The sequence below is a fragment of the Charadrius vociferus genome, unplaced genomic scaffold, assembly GCF_000708025.1.
Source record: "Charadrius vociferus isolate BGI_N301 unplaced genomic scaffold, ASM70802v2 scaffold477, whole genome shotgun sequence".
In the NCBI taxonomy this organism is placed as follows: Eukaryota; Metazoa; Chordata; class Aves; order Charadriiformes; family Charadriidae; genus Charadrius; species Charadrius vociferus.
In genome coordinates this window covers 3,398,625-3,423,643 of record NW_009649449.1, presented here as the reverse complement: position 1 = coordinate 3,423,643, position 25,019 = coordinate 3,398,625, and the positions used below count along the sequence as shown (strand labels likewise).

At 50.5% G+C, this 25,019-nt stretch overlaps 1 protein-coding gene across 1 annotated transcript; it reads right to left on the bottom strand.

The window, feature by feature from the left end:
- VWA1 (von Willebrand factor A domain containing 1) lies at positions 1–19,357 on the bottom strand. The gene is made up of 6 exons (XM_009889594.1): positions 19,155–19,357; positions 9,766–10,329; positions 3,045–3,323; positions 1,769–2,041; positions 728–997; positions 1–57 (listed from the first exon to the last, which is right to left on the bottom strand). The coding sequence occupies exons 1-6, from the start codon at positions 19,225–19,227 to the stop codon at positions 17–19; spliced, it is 1,500 nt and encodes a 499-aa protein (XP_009887896.1). The 5' UTR covers positions 19,228–19,357; the 3' UTR covers positions 1–16.
- Between the last annotated feature and the right edge of the window lie 5,662 nt (positions 19,358–25,019).

Here is a 25,019-nt window from a genome sequence, read left to right as displayed (position 1 = left end):
TTCACTCCAGAGTCTGTCACGCTCTCTCTCTGTGCTTATATCCTTGGGCCTCTGTAGCTGGGAAGAACACAAAAAAATATAATGTCAGCTTTATCCCCCCTTTCTCCAAATTTGACTGAGTCAGAGATCTCCTCCCTGTGGTCATCTTCACTATCACTCCGGCCTCTTGCTGGGGAAAAGGCTGTGCTTCTGCGCTGTCACACAGCTGCTTTTTAGCTCTTCCTTCACTTCAGCCTACCAAGAATCCCTTTGTGTTTCTTGACATTAAGTGGCTTCTGGGTAGTGGAAGGAGGAACGCAGATGGGTTGTGCCTTAGTAGCTGTGTTTAATTCTTAGCTTGTCCCTGCCACGTTGAAAAGTGAAGTGTAGCCAAGGGTTTAAATGACTTTGAAACAGCGCTTCCAATGCCCATGCCAGCTTTTAGCAGTATTCCCGCCCTTCATATCCCAAAGTAGTTGCAGGACTGCCTCGGCTTTTTCTCTTGCCTGCAAACACAGGGCCACTAGGAGGAGTATTGCTCTTAAAAAGAGGGAAAAGAGCCCATCTTTAGACAGTACCTTTTGAGCTGGTAGCTGTGATGAAGCCCTACAGGCAAGCTAGCTGATGAGCACGGAGTTATTTCAGCCATGAGGGCTGCTTTGTGGTGGATCTCCAGCACCTCAATGCCCTTCAGGACACTTTCCCTTGGCTAAAGTGCCCCAGGATGCCGCCTTGCGCCCCAGCTCACCTGGCTGCATGTGCACCATGCGGCATAGCCCTTTGCCTGGCTGGTTCTTGTACACGGGCTTCACACACACTTTGTTAGTGGTGCCTGAAGCCAGGTCTGTGAGGAGCACGCTGTGGATCTGCGGCGAAACGCTGATGACAGATGAAGGGCCGATTTGCCGCCGGCATCTGACTCTGTAACCAAGGACTTTCCCCTCGGCGGAGTCCCAGGAGGCTTTCAGGGTGTTGGGGCCCATGTCTTCAAAGCGAAGGTGCCTCACTTTGGAGCCCTCTAGAGAAAGAAGACTCGTGTTACTGTGGGCCATTGGTATGGAGCGGTCCTTACCGCCTAGCTCCTTGTTCCTCCAGCGGGGATTGCTGAGAAGCGGTTGCCAGCCAGCCTGCTCTGTCTCTGCTGCAGAGGTGCGATAGCCCGTCACTCTACACCTCCATGCTGGAGGAGCTCAGCCTAATTAGTCCCTTAACTTTGTCCTGGTACCAGCACAAAATACGTTTGTTGGCACTGTTCGGCACTGGCTGACCACCTCCCGCACCCTCCGCTGCTGTCATTCTCTGAGCTCCTCACTCCCGAGTCCCAATAGGATCGAGATTTTTCCCTCCTGCAGTATCTTTACAGGTACCTTTTCAGAGCAGAAACTTCTGCTGGTGAAATTTCCCCCCCTCTGATGCTAAACCACACTGAAGAACAGACACTGAGGAGACAGGAGGGAAAAGCAGTTTTATTTCCTCTTTAGGGAGATTCAGGGATCTCCAGGTCTGTTCTGCTCGTGCCAGCACCAGCAGCTTGGTAGTACCCGCCCTGTAATAGCACTCATATTGTGCACGTCTGATTTTCTTTCAGTCCTGCACTTTATACATCCGCTACATCCTAATGGCATATAAGTGCTGTTCATCAGAAGCCGCGGCTTTCCCCTTCTCTCATCCCTCCCCAGTAACTGGGCTGAGTTCTCTGGTTTTACCTAGAAGCAGACGATCTGTGCCAAGAAAGAAGAGACTCCTTCTGCCCATATAGTTTCCTATCAGCAGAGCGCTGCTCACTCACCTTCCTGAGTGCATGCTTTGGCTGACAGGGACTTCTCCTGTCCCGATTTGTAGATGGCAGTCACTGTCACTAGGTAGGTTGTATTGGGTGCCAGATTCTCCACCACAGTGCTATTGCGCTTGCCATCCACCTCCAGCAGCTTCACTGAGTTCCCAGGGAGTGGTCCATACAGGATCTGGTAGCCGATCACGCTGTCCAGTGTCGGAGCCCAACTAACGTGGAAGCTGTGTGGCCCAGACTCTGAGATAAGAACCTGAGCTGGGCTTATTTCCTCTGAAAGCAATGTAAAAAGATGTGAATGAGTATGGAATTCAAGACATAAGAATGCTGTCAGAGGACAATAATTGGCCTGCACCATATTTAGCTTCCAGGAGGCAGAAGAAAATCCATCCAGTGAGTGGATGTTAATAGTCATCCAAGTCAGCACAACCCAGCTCAGCCTTAAGAAAATGGTTTCTCTACCTGTGCAGCATAGAGTGAGCAAAACCACTCAGCCAAAACTGTTCTTGCATGCAGAAAATTAATATTGGATGCAAGTTCATCCTGACTTTGTCACCCCTGCTCAGGTTTTCAGTGTGCCACTTTTTTGCATGCTGCTATCCAGCATCAACCCGAGTTATTCTTGTGGCCCAAACGACCAGTCTTCAGAGAGGGGCTGGCTTCTGCTCTGAGTGCTCCCCCTCGCCTTCCCCAGCCATGGGGGAGCAGCACACACATGCTTCAAGAGCGTTACTCTCCTCCAGCTGCACCTGCAGCCTCAGGTAGGAGCCGGGGATCTCCTTCTTCCCAGAGCAGCTGCTCAAGCTGCAAAGGTCAAAATTCCCCCGCGGCAGTAACCCACACAAGGCACCACCGCCTGACCATGGTACTGGGCTAGTGAGTAGGTGCAGCAGCCTGTGCTTTATCTGCAGCGGGCTCTACACCTCAGCCCTGTGAAATACTTGCAAGCTGCAGCTCCTGCCACCTTCTCCCAGGGCAGTGGGCTCTGCTTTCCTCCAGATTCATAGAGATTTTTAAGGTTGGAAGGGCATCTTATGACCATCAGAACTGATCCCCTGTTCTGGGCAGTCCAGAACATCTCTCTAAGGAAGGAGCTGCCAGCTGAGGGCCAGCATGAAGCAGCTCATTATGTTCTGTCCTGACCACAACCGTCTGCCTCCTCCAATCAGACCATGAGACTGTGGGATGCAGATCAAGGGCTCTCCTGTTTGTTTGGTATCTGTGAGGCTCAGCATGGAGGAGACATTCCCCTGGGTCATGACTGTGCATGTTTTACCTGCGAGTGTAGTAACCCTTGTTGTCTGGGGAGGGAAGTAGTGGATGTTGGATTCAGGAATGAGTGCCACCTCGTAAGTAGTTTCTGGTGCAAGGTTGCTTAGCGTGAGGCTGGTGTGAGCCCCAGACACTTGCTTTGTCCTCTTCCTTGCTAGATCATCTGTTGGGGCATACTCTAGGGTGTAGTAGCCAGTTTCTTGGGAGAGGAGTTCGGGCCACATCAGACGGAAGCTGCTTGAGGTGATATCTACTGCGTGGAGCCGATTTGCTTGGATAACATCTGGAAGAGAAACAGGAGCAAGAAATCACTACTGACATTAATAAGCAGAACATGGCATGTCTGAAATACGGCCCCTTCTGGGTGGGAGGTGTAGCCTACAGCAGCACTGGACGACGGCTGAAGTCACCTAGGGGTAGCCAAGCACCTTCATAGCAATTCAGCGAACCAGCCCCTCTTTGAAAGGTTCAGGAACACAAAGCCAAATCCTCGAAGACAAACATAAAGCTTAAAAAAAAAAAAATTTAAAACACGTTTCAACTGAAGCAGCAATGTTTGGTTTTCACACCGCTCCAACCTCTCGGACAAGGCCCTTTCACAGAACAGAGCTTGCAAAGGAAACGCATATGTCCCGACCGCTATGGGGTGGCATTTTGGCTAAAGCAATTGCTCATGTGTGTCTGCACAACAAGCTTCAGCCCCAGAATACTACTGCAGACTGCCTCCTAGGCACATCCAGCCTCAAACCAGCTTGCCACAAGCCTCCAGCTTGCTCTGCGAAGCCTCAGCTTTTCTTCTCCATTCTCTCTGGCTTGTCCTCTGCGCTAAGGCCAAACGGGGCTGATGATCTGCTGTGACAGAAGGTCTGGCACAGCAGGAACCATGCCCCTGCCCACCCAAACCTGCCTCCTGACATCACAGAATTAATGTGGAGCGGTCCAGCAAGTTCTGGGCAGCCGCTACTGCCCGACAGATGTGTGGGTGTGATTATGCCTGCCCAAACCGGCAGCTTCCCACACCCAGCAAGACATTACCGCATACCCAACATGGCAAGCAGCACTGGCACTGCCTGTGAGAGAGCTGGAGACAGAATTTGGGCATCTAGGTTCCGAAACGCCTGCGGTCAGCTCATCCCGAACTCCCGGTGGAAATCACCTACCAGGGAAACCAAACCGCTACATCTTGTCATGTGTGTGGAGCAACCCAGAGAGTGAAGAAACACACTGCTCCCTGTTCGCTGCCTGCACCCGATGGTGGGGAAGAAGGGGCAGCGGCTGGGGACCGGCCGGCATGCGCTGAGCCGGCTGCATTCATCCCAGCTGAAGTCACTCCCTGCAGTGTTTCACAGAGCTCCATTGTTTTGTGACATTCAGCATTCAGAGCCACTCCTGAGCTATTTCGCCTCTCTCCCCCCTTGTACAGAGGTTCCTCTTCAAAGGCTTGGGCTACCTTTGAGTTTGAGACACGAATACCTCTTCGGATGCTCTGCAGTTCCCCTGTCTTCCTCTGCTACTTCACCTTTCCGACACGTGTGATCTCCTGAGCCCACGTTGGGCAGAATTCCACCGTTCTCTGGTCTTCCAGAGGGGCAGAAACACACAGGACTTTGTTTCTAGTTCTAGGGAAGTGGCATACAAACCCATAAAGATGCTCTTTTTTTTTTTTTTTGAAAAAGGATTTTTAAAAGCACCTTCAGCCTTCAAGAAGTGCGTTTGCTTTGCGCAGGATTACTCCTGAAACCTTATGATAGTACCCTCCAGCTCAAGCTTAAATACTTCAGAGCACTGTAAGTAGCTCTCACTGGCTGCCCATCACACGGAGGTAAAGGGAGGCACAAAAGTCTGCCCAGACCCGCAAGAGACCGGGGGATAGCCTTGCGCTCTCAGACTTGTCCTTTAAGTGGGAGAAGATCAGCTCTGCTCCTCCGAGCTGCTCCGAATCCCTGCCAACTTCCCCGCACCAAATAAAGCAGCCTCATTTTTTCCTCTGAGCTGTTCTTTGGCTCTCCCAGGCAGGCAGGAACATTTCCCTTCTCCCTGCCCTGCCTGCTCCCGTCCCCACACACTGCCAGCGGCACTCCACCCGGCCGGAGCTCGGAGGAGGCAGCACCGCGGGACCTGGGGCTCTGCACCCTTCTGCGAGCCCCGCGACTACCACTGGCCAAGCCACAAAGGAACAGAGAACAGAGGAGAGGCCCCAGCGCTAAAAGTCCTGCCAAAAGCTCAGGGAATGGAAATAAGTGAGCTTGGAGGCAGGGCCCAGGGACGCTGTGAATAAATTGGGCAGATTAAAGCGGCAGGGCGCAACGCTTGATGCAGGAACCCACAGCAAATAGTTCTGCCCCTTGTTGCCAGACTACAGATGCCTTGAGTTATAAAGAGGGTAAAAAGCCCCAGAAAATAGATGCCCAAGGTACGCTTCACAGCACCTCCTTGTTCCCAGAGGGAAGCAGCAAGTTAATCTCTTGTATTAGGCTGTCGTGGTTTAAGCCCAGCAGGCAGTGAGGACCAGGCAGCCACTTGCTTACTCCTCGTTCCCCCAAAAAGGGCAGGGAGAAGAGGGAGAAAAGGAGGGGAAAGGGAAAGAACTGGTGGGTCGAGATAAAAGACAGTATAAGAGAACAATATCAGAAAAGGAAAATAACAATAATAATGGTGAAAGAATACACAAGACATAAGTCACTCTCACCACCCGAGGGTCGGTTGCCCAGCCCGAACCAAGCAGTGATCACGGATTCCCACCTCCCAGCCAACCCCATTTCTATACTGAGTGTGACACCTATGGTATGGAATATTCCACCGGCCATTCCATCATTCTGTCTGTGCTCCTTCTCAGCTTCGATGAAAAGCTGAAAGGAGTCCTTGAAGAATATAAACATCAACTGGCAACAACTAAACCAATATGCATTGTTGACATTCCTCTCATACCAAATCTGAAACACAGCAACCACTAGAAAGAAAATTGACTGTATCCCAGCTGAAATCAGGACATAGACCCAGGCAGTACCTTCCTAGCAACACTCAGACACAGCTTGTGACACACTTGCCTTCCACCTCCTGCCTCTTGGTGACTTGAAACACCGTTTCACAGTCACAAGGCGGGCAGCCCAGGAACACGGGCGAGGGCAAGAGGAGACGCGCAGGAAGGCTGTGACATTCGTGGTGTGTATAAGAAATGCAGCCACGCATCAGATGAATCTGTTCTAGCCCTGGGTACATGATCTCCTCTCCGCAGAAGATTCAGCTAGGACTGGGGACAAATCACCTCTGCTTCGTGGCTCTACTTTGATATGGATGGGAGAAGGGTTCTGACTCTAGGAGTGGGGAACACACTTCTCCATTATCAGAGCGGACATTCAAGTTCAAGGCCAGGCTGGACGTGGCCTTGGGCAACCTGGTCTAGTGGGAGGTGTCCCTGTCTATGGCAGGGGGGTTGGAACTCGATGATCTTCAAGGTCCTTTCCAACTTAAACCATTCTATGAATCTATGATTCAAGGTCTGAGATCACTCGCTCTGGTCACCTGCTTATATTCATTGCTATGCGAGAAAGTCAAAGGACTCTACACTCGAAGCCCTCACTATAGCAGAAGTCATCCAGGACCTTGTTTCAGATCAGACATATGTTGCCCTGAACATGCATGGGAAGTGGCTGATGGTTCGTGACTGCTGGGCAGGTGGGCTCCTGCAGAACTTGGCTCAGAAGATGGTGCCAAAGGATGAAACAAGTCAGCAGTTGTCAGTTCAACTGGGTGAGTGGAGAGCAAGTGGGTGCTAGCACAGAACCTGATGTCATCTCAAAGGAATGCCTTGGTTTCACAGCATTTGAAGGTCCTTCCCCAGAAGGAGAGCACCAAATGCCATGTGTTGGGTACATAATATATAAGATGCAATGGGAGAAGCCTGAGCTAGAGTCCCCTTTCCTTCACACTAGGAAAGGCAGCGGTATTTGCCAGGAGCCAGCTGTGGCCGTAGCCAGGCTGGCTGGGAACGGTAGCCTGCTGCATTCTGCAGAATCGTTGTGTCGGAGCCACGTGCCAAGGAAAAAGAGGAGTGAACATACACACCCGTCCACGGTCCCTGCCTTGCACCCTTCTGCAGAGCCACATTACTGCGGCTATTTCAGGTCTGCCGTGTCTCAGAAGCAGCCCATCTTCTCTGCTCCGCGAAACAGCCAGCTTTTTCAAAAAGGGAACTGTGGCAGACACATCGCATGCCTTGGCATCAGCAGAGCCTGTAGCACGACAGAAATGTAGTTCAGAAGAGTAAGGCACGTTTCCTTTGTCTCCCTGTCCAAGTAGAGGCTGTCTTGGACTGAAACCCCTTGGTGTGAACTCCAAAGAGCCCTAAGAGTTGGTCATATCATTGCACAGAATCACAGAACAGTTTAGGTTGGAAGGGACCTTGAAGATCATCTAGTTCCAACCCCCTGCCCTGGGCAGGGACACCTCTCAAATCTGTCTGCTCAGATCTCTGATCAAATTTCTGAAGGCGAAGAAGCAGCTTCTTAACTGAGCAACCCCTGCATAAGGGTGTCTGTATAGTGAGGTACAGCTGTGGAGATTGAACCCTTTCATGGAGGGTTCTCAGCCCACTTGGGACAATAGCAACTGAGTGGCCAGGGACCATTGTGTTGGAGTATCTGTGGAGCAGGCATGAAACACCCCATTCCTGGCTAACGGGTGAAGGGAGGAGAGCAGCTCTTGACAAAGCTTCTTTGTGCACCTAGAAAAGGCTTTTAAAAACCAGTAGCAAGAGATGAAGATAAGAGAGCAGTGATAACGAAACCAGTCTGGGCCATTCTGGAGGTGGAAAGGTCTAATTTCTGCCTGCCAGCGATCCTTTGTGTCCCCGCTATCCCCGGGGGCCAGAAGCAGGAAGGGTGGTGATGAGGGCTGCCTCCTCCAGGCAGGGAAGAGTGGACATATGTGGCTTTATTAAGGCTAACTAAGGTGATGTTACCAATGTCTGCCCCTGGATTCATGTAGGAATCTCCCCTTCCATTAAAATCCCATACTAGTAACTTTCAGACCTGGTGGATGCACCGAATACTGCCCTCAGGCATAGCAGGGTATTTATTGCCTTTGCAGATCTCAAGATCTTCAAGACAATCTTGTGCTGCAAGGATATGCGGATGACCTCTCATTTTGGGATGCTATTTTATGCCATCTGGATTCAGGATGCACAAGAAGCTGAAACTTGAAACGAAATATCTGGGGGGGTCTGTGCAGCTTTTGGTACATTAGAAGGACTGCTGGTACTGCCCATACTCCTACGGGAGAGAGGTGGGTGATTGGAGGAGAACATAGTCCCGGTGTGTGATTTGTTAAATGACCGTGGTTGGAAAAAGGAAGAAATTGCAACACGCAGAGGAACCTATGGAAAGGGTTACTTGGAGACTCCAAATCCAGCTCTAACCAACAAACATAGCAGGAGCCAAATGGAGAATTAAAACAGGATTTCCAATGGAGAGACAACCTCCAGAAAATGAATGGAAAGTCTGCAAAGTCATAGTAACTCGCTCAGCTTTCCAAACAAATGCAGAGGCATCTGGGAAGCCGAGGCTTTCCAATCACAGGCACTCCCACCGTGATGGCATTCAAGAGCTGCAAAAAGAACATGCATGGCGCAGCACAGCGTGCAGATTAGCGTGAGATGTTCCTCTTGGCTTCCAAACGCCTGTCTCCTGGCCCAGACTACGGCTTTGGGTCTCCTCAGACCCTTTCCTGGATGCTATCAAAAACAGGACGGCTGAAAAATAAAATCTGCTGTCTGTTCCTGCTCTCTGCACAGCAACCACGCGAGCAACAAAGAGGTAGCAGTTGGCCTGCTAAGCCTAACAAGTTAGGGGTGGGATTTTCTTCCAAGGGCTGTGCTAGCCAAGTTGGGCTGTAGATCTGTCGGATGCAGAACACGTTACAGCAGGGGATTTATGGAACAAAAACATTCCTCCCCGACAGTCCTAGTGCTGATAGCAACCACCATCCTTAATTGCTCTTTGTAAGAGAAAGAAACAACTGCCAGCCCCTTGTAGGCAGGAGTCGGAGATGGCGGTGTGCGCCAGCCGCTGTGCCTGCACACCATGGTGTATATAGGAAGTCTGATCTGCCCGAGAGAATAATCTAAGGGAGCTGACAGGACCAAACCCTTCCCAGGCATACACGTCCCATTTCACGTATTCAGTGTGTTCAGCACATGTGTGTCCTCCGCCTCCATCAGATGGCGCACAGCCAGGCAGCGGTTTAGAAAGAAAAATTTGCCCTGAATGTGAAAATCAAATTCAAGGGGCTTAGGCACCTTGCTCCCACAGGCAGCAGCCTCTTGCTGTAGTTAAACCACTGCCTGCTTGGGAAGCCGTTGGTTAACACTTAACTTGTGCAGGTGGGAGCATTTCTGTGCCACGCTTGAATTGTAGAGATGTCTGGGACCTGCATGATTCATTTCAAAGTGTTGTGGGTTTTTAAGGAACCCAGACAACATGCTGCGCAAGCCTCCTTCCTTCATTAACAACACAACAACTCATTACAAACACAAGTACAGTTCGCCAGCAGGTCTGCAGAAGGGAACTTGTCCCGGTCAATCATGGGAGCTTCCAAGGGAGAAAAAGATATTTGTCCCAGACCTCCTAAAATCCTCGGTTTACAAAGCACCTCACACTACCTGCCCTGCAGAGCCATATTCAGCCCCGTTGCAAACTCCCAGTGACCACAACCCAGCCCCACCATACCTAAGATAGCATCTCGAAGCTCCTTTGTGATGATGGGTAGGTCATCAACGTCCACAAAGTGCAGGTGCTTCTCTGGAGGCTGGCTGGCCGCAGCAGAGAGCTCCAGGTAATTCCCCCGGCCAGTGCTGACAATGAAGACTGTCACTCCCATGTCCTTCAGGAGCCGCATGGGTTCGGAGATGTCATCGGTGGAGAAACCATCGGTCACCCAAACCAGTACCTTGGGCACATCTGGCCGGGCACCAGCTTCATCACTGAAGAGCTTCTCCTTGGCGTAGGAGAGCGCTTTGCCTGTGTTAGTGTCGCCCATGAGCTGTTGAGTGTCCCGGATGGCTTGTTGCAGAGTCCCACTAGACAGGTACCGGTCAAAAGGGAACTCCATGGTGGGTGTGGTGCTGATATGGATGATGCTGGTCTGGACATCTTTGGGGCCAAAGGTGAAAGGTCGCACAAGGTCCCGCATGAATTCCTTGACTCTGGAAAACTCATAGTAGGAGACGCTGCCAGAGCTGTCCAGCAAGAAGAGGAGGTCCCCCTCTGAATTGGAAACAGACGGCTGGGGACCTAGCGGGGGAAGAGAGAGGGAGGCGCGTTAGTGAAATGGTGTGAACCCATCCCTGCACAGGCATCTGCTGAGAAAGCTTGGTTATCTGGTGCCAAATCTCAGAATTTAGAGAGAGTTTTGCTGGGTAGAGACCCAGCTGAACAGCAGGATTGTCACCTGTGTTGGACTATTTGTCTCCCACTGCTTTCTTTGGGTTCACTCTCATTTTGGGACATTACAGCTGTTCAGCCTGATGTAGACCCTGCCCGAGATATGGGTCACTGCAAGGAGAGAAGCCAAGGCACTGCAGTGGAGCTAGAAGAAGCTCTTGGAGGCACTGCAGGACAGCGGCCTCCTGCTGGTCTGCCCGGCCATGGGACCCTCTCAGCAGCACACTTCAAACACGCCACCTAACCCACAGGCTTTCACGTTGGCCAAGAGGGTAAGAGACGTGCAAAGGAACAGCTGGAACATCTCAGCGATCCAGGAGCAGCAGCCCTGAGCACTGGTGGTGTGCGTGGTCCATCGCTGTGAACAACGGCACAACATCCAAGCACACAAGTGTTGCAGCTGCCGTACCTCACGTACTGCGGTGGGCTGAGACAGCCAACAGAGACTTCGGGCAAACAGGGTCAGCCCACCTCAGCCCTGCTGTGTGCAGCTTGCCCTCTGCCCATTGGCAAAGGCCAATGCTGCAGACAAGCTTGGCCTTTTGGAGCTCACTCCTACATGTTCTGCACCTCACTTAAATCAACCACCGTTCAACAGAGGCAAGGCTGAAGATACATCTCACCCAGCTGCTCTCCAGGAGCAGGGAGAGGACCTCCCCCTGCCTGCGATGGCTCCCTGCTCTCCAGGCTTTGTTGCCAAATTCATTTTAAACTCACATTTTACACATTTGCAAAGACAAAAAGACAGCGAAGAGGAACAATAGATACTTTTTTCTTCCTTTCCGTTCCCATGCATGATCCCTACTCTTCAAGGGGGTACTTGGGTGACCAGAAGACACCCCGTGTCTCTCAGAGGAAAAAGGTCAGTCATGGGAGAGGAGAGGCGGGCCAAAAGACTGAAAAACCGGGATGAAATATGCCTGACTTCAGCCTAGTGTCTGACTCCTGAGAAAATACATTCCTCATGGAATGAGGGCAGGATGAATGCCTGATACTCCTCTGGTCCAAATTCAGCCTCGATGCATAACACATGGAAGCAGAAAATGCCATCGCAGCAGTGAAGGGAAGTAATTTCCCAGGACACTAATCTCATCTCCTCATGCTTAAGTCCTGCACAAGGACAGGGGGCTGGAACAGAGCAGGAACAGGCAGGGCAGAAGAGATGCCCCGGACCTGACACTGCAGGAGCAGTGGGAGCTCCGGAACACACCTAACACTTCCACACTTACGAAAGCTCACGATAGTCTTTCCAGGCACATATTGTTAACAGAGAAACTGAACAGGCATGGCAGTGGAAAGAGGCAGGAGCTCAGGCACAGGAATCAGTGTAGAGCCAAAAGTACACCCTGCAAGTCCTGGATCCCACTCTCGCCGCTGCAGGGGAAAAAAAAAAAATGCCTCTGAGCCACATCAGCTTGCACCGACACTCCTTGTTACACAACACCAGGCTGATCCTCAGCACTTTCTGCTCCAAGCTGGAGGTGGACGTGTTCCAGGAGCTGGGAACATTCCTCACCAGCTTGAGCCATGCCCCGTGCCAGGGAGTCGCCTCTGCCATCCAGAGCTGCTGCTCTGGGCTAACGCGCAGCAGCCCCAGAGAAAGGAGCAAACTGCTGATGGCGACACCGAGAGCAACTGCCAAGGTCAGAAGCAAATTTTGGGCTTGAGACAACTTACAGGTTTATCCCATCTCCTGACAATGGCAGTGCCTGGAAGAAAAAAAAAAACAAAAACAAACAAAACAAAAACACAAAAATGAGCTGTATTTGGAAAAGAAAGAAATGATAAAGAAACTTGATGAGAAAAACTGCTGGCTCTGCTCTCCCAGGAGAGGTGGCCGATTCTCAGAACTGGCTGCCGCGCGGTTCAAAGGCTACGGTCCACGCACGGCTGGCAGAAAGCTCCCTGATTTATACCGCTGTTGGCAGGAAAGCCTGCAGTGGAGGGACTCTTCCCTAGATCACTTTTTAAAAGCTAGGCTGATTCGATGTTTTCTTGCTCTTCTGAATACATACTGACCTCCTTTCCCAGACAGTCTTAGGAGCAGCACCTCCAAGGGGCTCTGGGACAAGATGTCTGGAAAAGGGCTGCACAGACCCGTACGTGCAGAAGAATGCAGTACGTCAGGAAGAACATGCTTGTGAAGGTGTGGCCTGGAGTCCCGCTCCATTTGACCCATTTTCTTACCATTTCAATTAATCTGCTGTGTAGGAAGCACAAACGCATAAGGGACTCCTCCTTCTACCACTCTTGGAGCTTGGGAGATTTACAATAGCTGGAATATCAATAAGGAATTTGGAATTCTTTTGAAGCACTACCCTGCTTTCTGACAGCTTTTTGAGGTGCAAGAAAGGAGAAAAAGCCTTGGACCGGAGATGCCTGCCAGGCCATTTGGGCTATTCTGTCAGAGAAGGGATCGGGAATGGGGGGTGGCGGAGCAATTTGGGCTCTGGAGCACAGATGGACTCCGTGCGGCACGCAGTGGGTGAGTGCTGGAGCCATGTGTGGGAGCCAAAACCACAAGGCAGTAGACAGCTGAATGGAAAGGCTCCTGCAAAATTAATTGCTCCAAGGAGACAGCTCATGCAAACAGGTCTCCCCCTGCAGAAAGCCATGTCAAGGCAGGCCCAGAGATAGCAACGAGCCTGGCAGAGATGAGCAGGGGGTTGCTAAGCCAAGAGGCAGATAGGAGATGGCAAAATCAAGAGGAGGGAAAGGACCAGGGCAGGGAACCAGTGTGTGGGTACATGGGGTCGATGACATGTCCTGACAGTGAAACTTAATGACCTGAGCAGAGCATAGATCATGAACCAGCAGGAGCACGGCCATTCAGGGCTGGACACAAGGTGGAAAACAGAAGGTGGAAAACAGAAGGTGGAAAACAGAAGGTGGAAAACAGAAGGTGGAAAACAGAAGGTGGAGAAGTGGTTCAGGCTTGAGCCACAGGGCACTTGATCGTCTTTGCCTAGTCTTCATTTGGACAGTCTTTGCCTGCTATTAATTTCCCTCACGGGGTACCGTTCAGACGCCTGCCTGTGCAACCCGGGCAAGAACGCCTGGGTCTGTCCCATGGCAGGAATGTTGATGTCGGTGTGCTCAGGAACGTCAGGGGGAGGAACGCCGGAGAAAGGGCCAGAGGTGCTGGGAATGCCCACGGGATGGGGGACAGAAGTGACACGTGTGAGTCAGGACCACACTTGTTGCATGTGTTACAGTATAGGTGTGCACTGGAAGAAAGCCAGAGTGCTCGCAGACACCGTCTGTAAATGTGCAAATAAACACGCTGCCCACAAGTCACCGTGGTGTTGCAGAGACCAAGGCAGCACAGGAACCACTCTCCCAACGTAGGTGCGGGCTGAGAGGGCAGAGGCATACCAGATCTCCTGAAACAACTGGAGAAATCAGACGGAGCCTTCAGAAATGGAAAACATTAAAAGTTACTTGGCGGTGACTACAGAAGAGATGCTGGGAGGAGGCAGGAGGGGGACCTGCCGTCTACATGGATTACAGCCAACTCTGCGTGACCCAACACAACTCAGCCCTGTGTTGCAGACACACACCCAGCAACTTGGTGTTCAGAGCTGAGCAGAAAATAAACGTGAAGTCCAGTGAGCTTTCGTGCTTGCCCACAGCAACGTGCAATTTCATCACCACATCACACAGTAGAGCTGAACCTGTGACCTACGCTGGTTCCCAGAGCTCCCTGCCTCCAAACGGCATTCCAGCAAGGCAGAGCAACAAGGGCTTTGTTTAGAGCTTCTGGCGGCATGAAGCAAGTCAAACACATGTAGCCACGGCTCTGTGCACTCCCCTCTGCTGGAAGAGATACAAGCTTCTTACTTGGCTGGCAAGCCATGGCAAGAGATCCTGGCAACATGATTGCCACCTCCCAGGAGGAAATCACAGGATCATAGAATGGTCAGAGTTGGAAGTGACCTTAAAGACCACCTAGTTCCAACCCTCCTGCCATGGGCAGGGACACCTCCCACTAAACAAGGTTTCTCCATCATTGGTTCTCCCCTCTGCTCCTCACCAGTTTGAGGAGTGTTGCTCCTTTCCCAAATGTTGCAACAAACAGCTGTGAAAGCTTCTGACCCTGGCAGGGCGGGGATCAATGGCCAAAAGACATTGCTCACGAGTGGTAAACAAAGTCACGTGCACCAGCACTCTGGGAGGAGAACTGGGAACTCACCACGAGGACGAAGATGCGAGCAAAATCCCACTACTGCCAGATCCACCTGTGTGGGGGAGCACATGGGTGAAAACCAGTGTGGAACACCTGCTCAGAAGAGAACATCAACGAGAGTCAAGAGCCAAGCCCCTGTCAAATGGCACTTTTGACTGTGCCCTGCAGCTCTGGGGCACCAAGAGAGCTGGCCATCATGTTAAGGTTCTTCAGACACTGGTTTGACCCATCATACGTTGCTGGAAATAGCTGTGTTAATTAGGAGGCTCTGCAGGAAGAGCTACAGCTTGACACCACAACGTTCTGCCTGGAGGGTGGAAAGCATCGGTTAACGACAATTGGTTAACAACTGGTTAACAAAAGCAGCAGTTACACTGGTGGGCAGGTGTATATATATTGGAGCTAAAGGGATTGTCTGTGGGTGGAGCAGAAGGCTAATCCTTCATACAGGCAAATACTATCACCGTTACATCTGCTTAACACTCAGCCCTGCGTAAGATGGAAACAAATTCCCCCCATTCAGGTTTTGTCAGCAGGAGAGGTCCATAAAAAACCTTAGACAAAGGATCTCACTACATCAGGAGTGTGGCAACACTCATAAAGTGACTGGATGCTCCATCGACCTTCACTTCAGGTTGAGTTTTTCAATTCCCTCGTCTTTCTTCCTGCTCTTTGTCCTTCATCCAATATAAACATGCCATCCGTGCCAGAGGTGGGGCTGAGCAGATTCGTTACCAGTAAATCCCCGCGTTACGCAAGCAGCCGCTGTTTTCAAGCAGTTTCCTCACTTTACAGCAAAAGAAGATGGGCTGGTTGGCAAGACGCAAGATGAAGATTTCTCCCTTTCAGCGGGATTGTGAGGGAAGGGGCATCCCTCGGCACCTCTCTGCCTCCTCAACCGCCCGGCCTTTGCTGCTGAGGAGCTGAGGAATAACTCCGCAGACCGCTTATTGTGGCTGTTCCCGTGCTCTGCTTAAGTCTAGGTGTTGAGAGAGTAGTTGTTTAGCTTAAATAAGTAAGTTTTAATTAGAATGGATTACTTAGGTTTGTAATATGGTGTGATTTGTGCTGCTTGCCTAGCATTACTTGGCGTGGGTAGCTAGATTTGCTGAAGCCTTTAGGCCGCAATAGAGTTAATTTCCTTAGGAATTTTCCTAGCAGCTGGCACAGTGCTGCCTTTAGTCTTCTAGTACGAGGAAAACGTCGATAACACACTGATGTTTTGGTGGTGTTTTCCCTAAGACTGGGTGAGCGCAGGTGCACGAGAAGCGTAAACCAGAAGATAAGGAGGTGACAACCCTCAGCAAAGACTGCAAATCAACAAGAAAAGAGCAGTCAATGGCCGGCCTGCCCGGACACAGGGAGGGCATCCAAGAACATGTTAGAAGACCCCAGACCAAAAATCGCCATTAATTTTTGGGAAAAAATCACACGACTGAAAGACATGAACAGCATGCAAAGAGCGCGTGAGGGATGGGTGTATCGATGGCAATGGCAAGGGTATCATTGCCCAGGGATGTCTTTGTTCAACGTCCCTCTCTGGAGGCACCCAGCCCAGGCCGACCCTGCTGCTGTACCTTGCAATTAAATTCTTTACTTTTATAAAATGCGACTGCTGTGGGAAATCAAAGGTTGAGCCTGAAGAGGGAGAGCGCGCACCCGAGAGTGTGTGTGTGAGGAGTCGAAAGGGGCACCCGTCGGCTCATGGGTGTCACCCGCTGTGAAGAGACCCCGGTCTGAGCAGTTAAAGGCTCAGGTGGGACGTGGGGGACTCGTTGGATGGGGTGCGAATGCTCAGGCAGCCGCTTGTCCTTTGGGGAACAGCACAGAGCAGACCCCGTTGTCACCCTCCAGCTGGTAGGTGGTCAGTAGACGCAGACTTGTCATGCAAAGAAGTGTTTTGAAGGCATCGATATGGGAGCAAAAAGTCCCCATGGAGTCACAGTGCTGCCTATTTAAAAGCTTGGCTTTTCCAGGAGAAAAACAGCTGGTCAGACTTCCCTGTCTAACACCGGGATGCTGACAGGAGATATCCGCTTCAAGAGCTCTCTGCGCATTCAGCTGGGACCTGAACACATGCCGCATGCCTGATTTACATGGGACTTGGAACTTGTGGAGCATAAAGGATTTAACAGCCAAAAAAGATCATGTCCTGTCTTGGTTAACTACATTTGAAATCCCATACTTGTCTTCTCTTCTCGCTGTTTGGCCCTGCAAGGAAGAAAAAAGTCCTACTCCAAGTGGAGCCGGCTTTGAAGGCTGAAGAAGGCAGTCTGTGCTTCCCTCTGGCCCCTCGGGATCACAGTGAGAGGCAGGAGGAGAACGGCAACGCCTCTCCCACAAAAAGAGGTGTCCAACCAAGCCAGCCAGGAGGTGTTTTACGCTTAAAACCACGTCAGAGAGAGGCCTGTGCCACGGGAGGTGGCTACATCAGCGGCCTGTATAAGGAGCTGAGCCCCACCAAGCAAAATATACTTGTGTGACTAAAAGCCCAAACCGCCTGTGCAGGTTCCAGCTCGTCCGTGCCACAGATTACAGGCTGTAGGTTGAGAAATGGCCCTTCAGACAAATTCCTCTGGCAGGAAGGAAGCTGGGTTGCCATCTCTTATGATCTTTTCAGGAGTTTCACTATCTCTGCTCTTTTATTTAGAGCCTCAAGGGTCCTGGAATCATGGAATTATGCCAGGTACTGAGCTGTGCTTCAGAGATCAGTAAGCGCAGGGCCCTCTACAAAGTGCGTACGGATGGGCTGTGTCTTTATTACTCACTTGCTGCTCCCACAGGGACAGCAACATCCCCATCATTTTCTGCTAACGCTAGTCCAGAGTAACCAGGTAATGACAACCTAAGTTTCATTTATCAAAGCCCAGACTGTCAAATGGCCGTACTTTACAGTGATGCAACAGAGATCTGAATTTGGACCCAAAGAGGAAAGTGGTGGAACTGGTCATGCGATGCTCTGCCTTGACTTTGTGCCTTGGTACGCTAAGTCAATAGTGCATCGCCCTCAAAAAGCTCATAATTCCTGAGCATGTAGAAGCACCTCTGGCCACCCAGTAGCTTCTTCACTTTGTCCACCGCAGCCGAGAATAAAGCCACAATCATTCACATTCAGTCAAGTCCCTAGGAAATAGAGTTATGAACATGCATTCCTACTTCTCAAACAGTTCCTGTCATTGTGTGACCATAGCATACCACCACAACACCTCCAGACAAGAGCTAGACCATGCCCAGGAGTCCAGCCGGACTGGCTGTTTGCTCAAGGTTGCTTTAGGGAGCACCTGGGAGGAGCCGAGGAGGTCCCACATCAAAGCTGCTGGGGAACCGGCACCCTGCCGACCAGCAGGTTCCTTTCCTCTAAGGGTGCTCGGCAGCGTGCAAACCGAAGTCAGAGCATCAATATCACAACACGCACAACTTTGCCTCCGGATGAAGGCACAGTCCTTCTGGAAAGCCACAGCTTGCTTTTTCACATACTCTGAAGGTCTCAGCATTGTTTTTAGCCTGGGCTGGGGAACTGCCACACACACTCCCATGGCAGCAGAAATGCATGACAATAGGAATAACTTCTGCCTGTGTGGACATGGGGCATTGTGACAATGCCAGATGCAGCAGTACCATTCCTGAACCGACCAGTCTCACTGAGGGACAGAATCCAGCACCCTGTAAGGGGGTCCGAGCAATAGACACAGTCTGCTCTGCGTACCACACGCAGAATCAGACCCTGGCAGCCTGGACTGCTCTCTGAGGACCTCCTGTCCACACAGACGAGAGGTTCACTTCTCCTTTCACACCGGATTACATTTCCCAGGTGCAGTGAAAACCAGACGCAGCCAGCAGTAGCCCTGCAGTCAAACAACAGAACCTTTTTCTACTCGTGAACACAAGGCAGAACAAAAATAATTGCATCAGCTCAGCCATCACGATGTGGGCTATGTCCCCTGCCCAGCACGACAGCGCAGGAGCCAGAAATGAGACATTCATCTCCTGCGCGTCCCTTTCCCCGCTTTCAGCTCTGTGAGACTGACCCATAATCATTTTCCCTGAACGGTATCCAAGAGAAAGCATTTTAAAGAGGAAACATAGTGACTGAATTACAGAGATTAGCAAGAGAACAAGAAGACAGGTATAGTATCAACCACTGGTTTTACTTCTCTTAATCAATGTGCCTCAGTACATAGGTAACAGTGAGAATTCTGGACTTTTTCCATATGATAGCACTAAACTCTGCAAGTTTCTGAAACAGTTTCCTTTCCGCTGCTGGAAACAAGCAAGATAAAATTTCTTTCTAACATGGCAATTTTAGAAAGGTTTTTTGTTTGTTTTGTCCCTGTGCCAGCAAAGTAACATAAGAGTACAACTATACACCTAAAGCAGCCATATAACACCAGCTTTTATTCTTAAAAGGTTTTATGAGAAGCTCTAAGGACCGGGAGGTATTAAATGGGGGAAAGCAGTAAGGGAACGCCTCGCCTTTTCAGGCACTCACCTCTCTCAGGTGTGTCCTGTCCCGCAGCAAACTGCAGCCACAGACCAAGAGAAAGCACTGTCTTGGCCAACATAGCAAAGTCTGGTCCTGGGCAAACTACCTTAAATCCACGAGCTCGGCTCTGTGAAGGCAGATGAAAGGCTTAAGATCAGTCATATTACATACGAGGATCCACCAGATCCCTGGGTGCCACTTTTACGCTGCTCATGCCTTGAGATCCAACCGCTTCTTGATGTGTTTTGCTGGGCTGTGGTGTAAGCTCTGGCTCCTGTAGGCAATTTTCCTTCCCCCCCCCCCACCTCCCCACTCCTTTTAAAGTCATAAATCCATCTTGACAGGAATAGCTGGAGGAGAGGCACAAACAGCACCCCTGCTGCTGTTCCTCTCCCGAGCTAAGCTTGCCCCAGGAGTGTGGATTCAATTGCAGGCAGTCTGTGTGCAGCTGGGCTGGTTTGAAAAAAAATATATCCCTATAGATAAAACTTTGGCCCTGCAAGACACTGGCGGCAGTCCAACTACCAGGGGAAGGGAAAAAAAAAAAAAAGAAGAAGAAAAAAGAAAAAAAAGAGCTCAGAGAAATCCAAATCTGCTCTGCTCTGGAATGAACTAGAAAACTAGAAGAAGGAAAAATACGTATACAGAGGAAAGAAAAAGTGGAAAGGCTGGGGAGCGTGCCCTGCCCTGGGAATATTGGCTAATCTTCTGGGAGGAGGCAGGCTGAGCATTCCTCCAGGTCCTAGCGCTACCCAGCGTGTCCCTTCCCCTGCGCTGCCCCGGGGCCAAACCCCAGAGAACCATCCAATGCCATCCCTCGCCCCTGGACACAGGAGAAGAGCTGATGCAGGAGCCACCAAGAAACACAGAGCCTGCGGGAAGCAGCCACTGCCACGGTGGGGAGTGCGTAGAAAAGGGCACGGAGCAATATTCTGTAGCTGCTAGACTGCTACGTGCCCGCTGGTTATCTCCCTTCAGCGTGGCGTTACATACATTCCCAAGTCTGTGACTTCTGAGTCAAAGGGGACTCACGTGCCTGAAGATAAACCCGTGACAAATATCTTACTGGGTGGTGGGGCAGAAGAGTTTGGCAGAGAGTGTATACCAAAGACCCCGGGTTCAACCTTCACTGGCGCTCAGCCTCTCTATTTCCCCTGTGCGCAGGAGATTTTTGCCAGAACAAAAAATGGACCAAACCTCCTTTCCCTTCTCATGGCTGCCCTGATGTCCACATACCTGCTTTTGGCTCTTACGCATCAGGGGGAGGTGACAATAGTCCCTTTACCTTTTTTCACTTTAGGTTTTAACATGTGCTAGTTCTGGACAGACCCAAGATGTAACTAGTAGAGAGAAGCTGGAGAGTTACACCCAGTTATGAAGAGACCAGTCAATAATCACCATCCTTAACATGGGGAGTGCCCAACAAGACAGCCTAAAAAGTAGCAAAGGAGGAATGTTTAGAAGCCTGTGGGATTTCTGAAACCGGCGAGCAATATGCTTCCAATTTGATTTTTCTCTCTCCTGGGAACTGTAAAAAACAACGAACAGGAGATAGGAGGCAAAGGAGCTGCGCAGGGTGGAAAAAAAAAGTTGTATCCAAACTCATGAACCAAATGGAAAGTCAGAACAGGCCCAAGAAACCAGATCCGATGGAGAAACCATGGATTCACTCAGCTAGCTAAACTCCCAGGGCACTTGTTTGTGTCCCCCCTCCCAGTTTGGTACCCAGCTGCATCACGAAGGACCTTTGCACTATCAGGTTGTGTGACACCTCAACCCCACGCAGCATAACCCTGTACGAGTGACAGCCTCACCCACCGGTTCAGGCAGGCTGGAACAAGCGTTATCCCAAGTACTCAAGAGAATTAGGTACCCCTGCCCTCATACCGAGATAACATCGCTTGCGAGGTCCCCTCAAAGATGGCATCTGGATCCTGCTGCAATCGCTGCGGTGACCGAATACTGTTGCTAGCTGGTTTCCCTGACACATGGAGCAGAGTTTTAGTGTTACACCCACTGAACTCAGTCTGGATATCAGCCGCTGAGTTATACCTGACCATAGGCGCAGTGGGCTCGATTTCTGCCTCTCGAAATCAAGAGCAGACTTTTCCCTCTGATTTTGCGTGGTTTGGGCCTGCCGGTCAGAGTTGTGCTTATTTAACAGCACTCACGGTGCAGCGCGGGTACTCCAGCAGCGAAGCTGTCAGTCTGCAGTCTCATTTGGCAAGGAAGCTTCCAGGGGAAAATAACACAGCAAAGCAAATTGCGCCACGGCCTAATTCGACGATTCTCACTGCACAGGTTCACATTCGATTCAGGTGCTGATGGATTGGCCGTGATGGCAGCCACGAGGGCAAAAGGCTTTCCAAAGCACCGCTGAGTGAAGTACTGGTTCAGCCCCATCCTTGTTCTCTGCTGGTGCATATGTCCTACTCTCTGTTCTCATGCTGGTTGTATTCTGGACCTGCGACGTGGAAGAGACGGGTTGGAGGAAGGTAAATGCCCCGTTGCAAACCGTCTGCTTCTCATCAACTAACCTAAACATGCATCTGCTCCTGTCCTACCCTCCTTCTGCCCCAAAACCCTGTTCAGAGAGGGACTGCCAAGAGAGCAGGCCAGAGCTGTGATGGGTTCCCAGGGCTCACGGATGCACGTTCAGAGACGAGGGCTGGTGGGTACATGGAGATGATTTCCTCCATTACTCACTTCCCAAGGAAGTCTTTCCACGGAAGCGTTGCTCATCTTAGAATAATTCCCTTTTTTGTCAGTTTACCCGTGTAAATGCCATTGAGTCTCACACACTTCAGCCTTTATCTCCCAGCAAGTCCTGCTGGGATAGGTGGAAGCAGGAAAAAACACCCTGGAAAAATAATTAGATCTTACACAATTTTGGTTTATTTTTAAACTTTACTGTAATTGACAGATCCTGTTTCCAGTAAGACTGGTGCACGCGCATGTCGATTCTTTCCCAGTTGCACCCTGCGCTCTGCAGCCAGCGGTGTCACTCCAGATCTGCTCCTGTTTAAATGGGATGAGAATCTGGCTGCAGATCTCGGCGTAGGCTCGGCTCCCTACCACTGTTAAGCTCACGTTCTCCAGCTGACATTGACTGTAATTCACTCAGGACAACAATCATCTTCTTACCATGCCAAGTGACAGAACGGTTCAGGAACAATTAACAATTGTAAAAAGAAAAACCAAAAAAAAAAAAAAAAAGAAACCAATCCAAAAATCAAACCAACCGGCACCAACCAGTCTACTGTATTTTGATTGTGATATGACTGAGACGTGTACGCAGATATACTGGGGACCGCAAACCCTCAGTACTACACTTCAGTGGTCTGTGCTGGGGAAGGCTTTGGTGGAGTGCCGCAGCTGCCGTGACATTCTGGGGATGTAAACAAGACGCAATTTCTGAAGAGATGCAATATCCTCTCTGAGGCAAATTACCGCAGCTGGAACAAACAGGCTTTTGGGAACACAGCCTTTTTTCAGCTCTACATAAAAGTTTTTGTTTGGAGGGGTTATCTATATATGGCAATTTGGAAATTCCCCATTTGGAAAGGAAGCGAAGCAGCTCTGCAGCACGGGGAAGAACGGTGGGGGTAAAAGCTGCCCCTTGAAGTCCAGGGATGGCTCGTGCAGCCCAGCGCAGGTGGGCAGGTCCCCAAGAGTGCCAGTAACCCAACACGACCGCGCACGCCGGGGGCTGGGGCTGGACGGCAAGACCTCCGCCAGCTCCTGCTGAGACATCAGCCCCGTTCCGACCCAGAGGACGCGGATGACAACCAAATCGCCAACACCCTTCACAGCCCACTCCAGGTGTTCCTCCGAACACTGACCACACATGGCTCACCTGACTGCCCCACCGCCTCACGCTGAACTTTTAAACAGCCACAGGCCGCATGGCTGGAGGGCAGGAACTTGAACTCCACTGACTCCAGAAATGCCATTCTGACTTACAGCAGAGAGGATCAGGCCCCGTGCTGTCAGTTCTCAGTTAACAGTGTGTCATGCAGTCTCCAGCCTCAAGTCAGCTCTTATTTTTGTTTGACTTGGAAGACAAACTACAAAAATAGATATGTTTACTCGCTGCATTCACCAGTTTTGTTTTTCTCAAAAGTTGCCCAGTGACTAGGAATGACTCCACAGTGAGGTAAGGTCTAGCTTATAGATGATCTCTCATCCCAAAGCACCCTAAAAAGTCACCCAGCACAAAAACACAGCCACTTCTGGGGTGACACACAGTAGCTTTTCAACTACTTGCAGCAGTATTACACTAAAGCTTAGAATGCGTGGAAAAAAATCGCAGGACAGATCTGGGTGTGGAAGAACGCAACCACCCAAATGAGAGCAGTGTCGGTACAGCGGGAAAGGCTGCTTCCCATCCTAATACTGAAGGACTGGCTGCAGAGTTATCAGGACCCTCTTAAAAATAGCCTGGTAACATCCAGCAAAAAGAAAATCCTTCTTCAGACGCAGTGCCATGGGTGGGCACTCTCGGTATTTCCCCTCCAGCACAGTGTCATGCCAGGACACAGCATCCTAGTTTTCTCTTCCGTACACATTTGCAGCAGCCTATTTCAAAATGAAGGAATTTACGGAAGTAACACACAGGTAGACACAAGCATGTCAGATGTCTAATGCAGAGAGAAGGAAGAGGTTCTCTAAGCAATTGCCTGCTCATGTTAGGGGCTTCAGTTCCCTCTGGTTCCCAGGCAGCACACAATTTATTCCTCAGATTTTACGAAATCTGGACAGTGTGTGCTTGGGTGAGCTCTGAAGGAGCCAACTTGTCACAAAGCATCAGCTCTCAGACACCAAAGTGACTTACAGCCCCCAGGATCCTTCTGAGCCGGGATGGGATGGACCAACAGCCTCAGTTCCTCTGCAGCTCTGCATCCTGGCCATCTCCTGGTCTCTCCACAGAAGCCCGCCCTGAGGAATTCCAGACAGTATCACCACTGGACAAGGGGCAGTGGAAGCCCAGGAAGGAAGAGAACCTAGTCCTTCTGATAGGCCACAAGACAGCCTTCAGCTCCTTTGGACTCCAGCTTCCCAAAGGAGTTCCTGGAGCAAAGCAGCCTCAGCACGATGCCTCCATACCTGCCATCTCCTGCGGTTTCAAACCTGCATTGAATCTGTGGATAACTTCATTGCAGAGAAAGAATATCAGAGCAAAAGGAAGTGGTAATTAACACTGTTGCCAATTTATCCTGAGAAACAGCATCAGTTAAATAAACTAAGTGTGGAGGAAGCAGTGTGCTGAGCAGGGTGCCAGAACCAGTCAGAATCCTGGGGACAGATCCGAGGTAAAGTGTCTCCTCACTGCAGCTTAGTAGTGCCAGGTTGCTCCAGCTGGGCACTTAGCATCTCTCTGGGGACCGAATCCAATTTGTCTGGTCCCTTTCTACTTTTATTGTGCACATTTTCATCCGTAGTTTGGGTCTGCTAATATTTTTAGACAACTGTAGCAGCCCGCTAGTTCTTTACAATGGCATTTAGAAAGAGCATCAGCGTGACTGAAAAGGCACACATTTGAGTCATACCACAGCATTTCGGGAGTGGAGGAGCATTTATAAGTGAAATGCCTTTTCATTTAAAAAGGGCCATTTTTTCCACTTTCCAGTGAGATGATGTAGTGGCTGTCGCTGCTGGAACATGTGAGCAAGCTGCTGAAGAACATCTTGATGAGAAGAGCATCATGACTACAAGCACGTTTTCCAGCCAGGTGTGTACGGGGGGGTTGACCCCTGCCAGCAGCTAAGCATCCACCAGCAGCAAGAAATTTAGGGGTCAAAGTAAGGATAGTTTATAAGTGAAGAAAAGCCACATGCACAAGCAAAGCAAAATAAGGAACTTATTCACTAC

Bases quoted from the DNA above. Each gene is read 5' to 3' on its own strand.
- VWA1 (XM_009889594.1), bottom strand. From the start codon at position 19,227: ATGTTGGCCAAGACAGTGCTTTCTCTTGGTCTGTGGCTGCAGTTTGCT. The intron at 10,330-19,154 runs GTGAGTGCCTGA...TTCCCCCGCTAG, and splicing joins ACAGGACACACCTGAGAGAG to GTCCCCAGCCGTCTGTTTCC. The intron at 58-727 runs GTGAGCTGGGGC...TGTTCTTCCCAG, and splicing joins CATGGTGCACATGCAGCCAG to CTACAGAGGCCCAAGGATAT.